This window comes from Sesamum indicum, linkage group LG5, assembly GCF_000512975.1.
Source record: "Sesamum indicum cultivar Zhongzhi No. 13 linkage group LG5, S_indicum_v1.0, whole genome shotgun sequence".
Taxonomy (NCBI): domain Eukaryota; kingdom Viridiplantae; phylum Streptophyta; class Magnoliopsida; order Lamiales; family Pedaliaceae; genus Sesamum; species Sesamum indicum.
In genome coordinates, this window is record NC_026149.1 from 3,643,585 (window position 1) to 3,649,432 (window position 5,848).

General features: G+C 37.0%; 1 protein-coding gene across 1 annotated transcript in view; it reads left to right on the forward strand.

Annotated features, from left to right (window-relative positions):
• The window catches only part of LOC105161897 (myosin-17-like), a 15,696-nt gene that overhangs the window by 5,258 nt on the left and 4,590 nt on the right, over positions 1-5,848 (forward strand). Inside the window, 18 exon segments of the mRNA XM_011079749.2 lie at positions 1-7; positions 70-206; positions 297-443; positions 552-653; positions 736-793; positions 880-981; positions 1,196-1,233; positions 1,477-1,603; positions 1,712-1,882; positions 2,822-2,953; positions 3,071-3,180; positions 3,324-3,384; positions 3,649-3,826; positions 4,229-4,434; positions 4,549-4,668; positions 4,757-4,855; positions 4,993-5,214; positions 5,610-5,749. The exon segment at positions 1-7 is cut by the window's left edge and continues 155 nt beyond it. Coding sequence (XP_011078051.1) covers positions 1-7; positions 70-206; positions 297-443; positions 552-653; positions 736-793; positions 880-981; positions 1,196-1,233; positions 1,477-1,603; positions 1,712-1,882; positions 2,822-2,953; positions 3,071-3,180; positions 3,324-3,384; positions 3,649-3,826; positions 4,229-4,434; positions 4,549-4,668; positions 4,757-4,855; positions 4,993-5,214; positions 5,610-5,749 — 2,157 coding nt within the window.

Consider the following 5,848-nt stretch of genomic DNA (forward strand, 5'->3'; position numbering starts at 1 on the left):
CTTCCCAGTTAGATTTTGGACATTATATGTTCTACGAAAGTTTATTAAGTCTGTGATGGAATTTTTTAGGAGGCAATATTTAGGGTTGTTGCCGCAATTCTTCATCTGGGTAATATTGAATTTGCCAAGGGTAAGGAGATTGATTCTTCTGTTATTAAGGATGAGAAGTCAAGGTTTCATCTGAATACTACTGCCGAATTACTGAAGTATGGATATTTTCTTTTTCTTTTTGCTTTTGAATGGATATTCCTATCTGGATCCGCAAGGAACTGCATGTGATGGATTTAATTCAACAGGTGTGATCCGAAGAGCTTGGAAGATGCACTGATTAAGCGTGTGATGGTGACACCTGAGGAGGTTATCACAAGGACTCTTGATCCAGAAGGTGCCTTGGGTAGCAGGGATGCTTTGGCAAAGACTATATATTCTCGGCTGTTTGACTGGTAAAGTAGAAACTGATCTAACTTGTATGATACAGACATAGTACTGCAATGTTCTGAACATGCGCATCTGCCATTTAATTTTGAACTCTTGTTCTGTGTTACTTCCAGGATTGTGGACAAAATAAATATCTCCATCGGGCAGGATCCCAACTCAAAAGCAATAATAGGAGTTCTTGACATTTATGGGTTTGAAAGTTTTAAGCAAAACAGGCAAGCTCTTACCTCGATCTCTCCATTGCAATATACAATGAAGATATTTGTGTTGTTCTGACATTCTTCACATGTGTATCAGTTTCGAGCAGTTCTGTATCAATTTCACCAATGAGAAACTGCAGCAGCATTTTAACCAGGTCTCTCTCTCGTGTGAAGTCCTACTCCTTGTTTCGAATACAATAAGTTGACCTGCTTATTGGATGTTTTATATTCATGGTTTCAGCATGTCTTTAAGATGGAACAAGAAGACTATGAGAAAGAACAGATAAACTGGAGCTACATAGAGTTTGTTGATAACCAAGATGTTCTTGACCTAATTGAGAAGGTTTGAGACTATGATATTCTTTTGGTTGATCGTGAGTCTTTGTTGCTTTATTTAATTATTCATACAAAAGTGTCATCTTCAGCCATGTTTGCATGGATGCTCACTTTGTAATAGTTTCTCATCTTCTGTTACATCTGGCTAATGTAGTTTGAGTCAACTGCAATAGATAATTTAATGAAAATCCTTTCATTTCCTTCTTTTTTTATTCTTGCAGAAACCAGGAGGAATAATTGCACTACTAGATGAAGCCTGGTATGCCTTCTTAATTTCTTATTGCAGTTGCTATCTTATTATTTTAAATTTCATGCTTTTTCGTGTATTTCTCTAGTTTGTTCCATCTTTATCAGAGAGTTTGCTGTTTCTCATAATCCCTCTTTTGTGTCATTTCTCTCCTATGGCCAATGAACAAATCAAATAATATTAAATCTTTTGCCTTCCTTTTTCATTTATCTTCTGCATAAATGTGTTCATCGTTGATAAGGTTGTTTGTGGCAGTATGTTTCCTAAATCTACTCATGAGACATTTGCTCAGAAGTTGTACCAGACCTTTGTAAAACATAAGCGCTTCATCAAACCCAAGCTCTCGCGCACTAATTTTACAATATCTCACTATGCAGGGGAGGTAATTATGTATTTCCACATTCTAAATGCTTTTGCACAGAAAATAATATTAAAGAGAGTAATAGATTTATGTGGAAATTGTATTTTTAACCATCTTCTACAATTGCAGGTTACATATATGGCAGATCTGTTTCTGGATAAGAACAAAGATTATGTGGTGGCAGAACATCAAGATTTATTAACAGCTTCAAAATGCTCTTTTGTGGCTAGTTTATTTCCTCCCCTTCCAGAAGAATCATCAAAGTCCTCCAAATTTTCTTCCATAGGATCACGCTTTAAGGTTTTCTTCAGTCTCTCTAGTCCTTCACAACTTTTGTTTGAAGTCTTCATCCTTGTTCTATATATCAAAGGCACTTGTACCGGTCTAGACTCTTGAGAGCTTCCCAAGCTGAGAGAAACAGCTAAATATTACAAAGTTCAGAACTATTCAAAATATTGAATTCCAGCTTGCATAGTTCTGATCTATATGGAACATATTTGTCCTGAGTCTTGTCATTATAAAGATGCAAAATAGCCATTAATGGGAGTTGTTCGTGCATTTGATTGTAATTATCCTTCTAAGTTTTAGTTCAGCTGAACACAGCAAGCTGTTTTTATAATTTTGCTCAGTAATACCTCTAGTATTCTGTTTGCTGCAGATTAGACTCACCTGTTAAATACTTTGAGTTTGTAAAAGCATTGCTGAAAATTTTCAAGTATCTGCTTTAATATCTATCCGTTAAGTTATCAATTTGATGCAAGGGGGATTGACTGGAATTTTGATGATTTCGTGATAAATTAATTCTCTTGCAATGATGTAAGATGGTCCATTTGGCAACTGTAGGTAGAGAAGTACTTCCATGCTGAGTATTTCACTCTGGACCGCTTTCATTATCTGATTCTTCCTTTACATGAAATGCACATAAGCTAACTTATTATCTTGAGCAATGTTGTCTACTTCAATGATGGAGGCACAGATCTTTAGTCAAAGTGAGGTTGCTATTATTAGCAGCTATTGATCCAGGATTCCGATTTTACCAACTCCTGACTTTGAGTTAATAACTAATTTGCTGATTCAAAAAAGCCTGGTTGACGATCATTGGAGTTTTTGAGTGAATTAGTTTGTCATTTGATTTGAAATATGTAAAAATGTCTTCAGATGACATAATGAGTATTAAGCTTCTGTTTACAATTACTTAGATTGTGGTGAACAGTTTGCTTTATCAATTGGTGCTTGCAGCTACAACTACAATCTTTAATGGAGACCTTAAATTCAACGGAACCTCACTACATCAGATGTGTGAAACCGAACAATGTTCTCAAGCCGGCCATTTTTGAGAATCTTAACGTAATTCAGCAATTGCGATGTGGTGTAAGTATACATAATTCTTGTTAAGAATATTGGGGTTAGCAAGTTGGTTTAAACTATCAAGTTTGGTTTTCATCTCCTTATGAAAAATTATGTGGTAAAATATTCATCATTGTACAGGGTGTCCTAGAAGCTATCAGAATCAGCTGTGCTGGATACCCCACCAGACGTACATTTGATGAATTTCTTCTCCGATTTGGTGTTCTTGCTCCTGAAGTTTTGGATGGGAAGTATGTCTTTTTGGCTGCTTTAAACCAATTCTTCGTTTAACTTGTATATCTACCTGTACCATGCTTTTGTCTTTCCTGTCTTGATCTGTCATTTGTATTTTCTTGTGTCGCTTGCAAATAAGGCCAAATTTCTTGTCCTGCAGCTTTGATGAAAAGACTGCATGTCAGATGATTTTGGACAAAATAGGGTTAAAAGGCTATCAGGTAAATTACATGAAAATCGTACTAGATGTCAATCCCTGTATATTTATTTACTCTGTTATACAATGTTGTCCCACATTGGAGTTGAGGAGATTGCAGTACAGACATGAGTGTGGGTTTGTTATACAATGCCCGTCACTTTTTTCTCCTTTTGGATTATTAAATGACTTGTTTTTGAAGGGGTTAACATCCTTCTTTTCTTTTGGCCAGTACTCTATCCTGGAGATACATGACATTGTCTTTGTTTATGCTTTGGTTTGCATGCAGTTAGGTAAAACGAAGGTTTTCTTACGAGCTGGTCAGATGGCTGAACTAGATGCTAGGAGAGCAGAGGTTCTTGGAAATGCAGCCAGAACCATTCAAAGGCAAATTCGTACTTATATTGCTCGGAAAGATTTTATTTTATTGCGCCAAGCTGCTATACAATTGCAATCATGTTGGCGAGGTAACTCTTAATTTTTCTTTAGACCTGAATTTTACCTTCCATTACTTATTCAAGAAGAGCCACTCTAACATGAAAGAATGTGTCTCTTGTGAGGTAGTAGAATCATGTTATGATTTCACAGGTACATGCAGCGTCTGATTAAAATTCTTTATGGCGCTTGCTAATCGACATGTTAATACATAAAAACAATGCCAATTTATAAGTTCAATGTACATGTTCATATATATATATATATTTATAGTTATATATTCATCGTGTCTATGTTACTTGTGAAAGTTGAGAAGATTCTGTGTTGCCTTGAAACTTACATCGTCTAACATTTATAAGATTTTGTGAACTGTATTATTTCTATATTTGGAAACTTGCAGATGCAAATATAACTTCTTTTCGTATAATTGTTAGCTATATCGGCTTGCAAACTTTATGAGCAATTGCGCCGGGAAGATGCTGCTATAAAGATTCAGAAGAACTTCAGATGTTACACTGCCCGGGTATCCTACTCAACCTTGCAGGCTTCTGCCATTGTAGTGCAGACTGGCATGAGAGCGATGACTGCTCGGAGTGAATTCAGATTCAGGAAACAGACTAAGGCTGCCATCAAAATTCAGGTCTTAGTATTACTTCATACTGCATATATCCACCAGGAGATTCATGGGCCTGGAGAATTTAAGGAACTTGATCTAGTGCTGATTGTTGGTGCATGATTTGTTGCTCATGTGCAGGCTCACCTGCGTTGTCACAGAGACTACTCTTACTATAGAAGTCTCCAAAAGGCTGCTATTGTTACCCAATGTGGTTGGAGGAGACGTGTCGCTCGTAAAGAGCTTAGAAAGCTCAAAATGGTGCTGATCTATCCTTGATGATGTGCTTTCATTCTTCAAACAGGTTTCTTCTTGCATTTTGCATAAACAATTTTGTGTATTCACCCAGGCTGCCAGGGAAACAGGAGCCCTAAAAGAAGCCAAAGACAAGCTGGAAAAGAAAGTGGAGGAGCTTACGTGGCGCTTGCAGTTTGAGAAGAGATTAAGGGTAAATGTTTTGACAAAATTCCGGCAATCCATTGCTATTCTTTTTTACGTCTTTTTTTTGGGGGGTGTGGGGAGATGAACACTGTTGATTTATTTAAATATATTGGCATCATTTTCTCCTTTGCTTGTTGAGTGTAGACTGAGTTGGAGGAAACAAAAGCACAAGAAATTGCAAAGTTGCAGGAGGCATTGCACTCACTGCAAATACAACTGGAAGATGCAAATGCTAGAGTAATAAAAGAACGAGAAGCAGCTCGCAAAGCAATTGAAGAAGCTCCTCCCGTCATTAAAGAAACCCCAGTTATGGTTCAAGACACGGCAAAGATTGAAGCATTAACAGCTGAGGTAGAAAATCTGAAGGTAAGAACTTACTATAGACAAGAATGATGGTTTGAATGTAGAATACCACCAGCACCACATCCTTATGGCTAACTCTTTCTTTACTTGCTAAGAGCTCGACTTTGTTAGAGAGGACCCTTAATGGAATCTCTGTATAGTTTAGTTACTGCTGATATTTTCCATTGATACTTGTATAACAGATGTTTGACTCCCTTGTATGGTGCAACTGGACTGATCACTTCACTATAAGGGCTTTTAATAATGAAGAAATGTTGTAGTCCTTCTGAGATTGAATCTCAAATATGTCTGGATGAACTTTACAATATTAAAGATTTTCAGTTCCCTTAATCTTTCCTAAAGCTTAAAGAACCAGCCCATGAAATAACTACTGTAATCCACTTGATTATTGCCTGCAGGCTATGCTGCTGTCAGAAAAACAGGCGGCAGAAGAGGCTAAAAAGGCATGTGCAGATGCTGAGATGAAAAGTACGGATTTGGCCAAAAAGCTAGAGGAAGCTGAGTCTAAAGCGGATCAGCTTCAAGATTCTACACAGAGGTATATTTACTGAAATTGAATGTTAGGAGTATTGATTTTGATTAATTATTTGAAAGACTCCTAGTTTGTTTCCTCTTATTCCTGGGGGGGGGGGGGGTT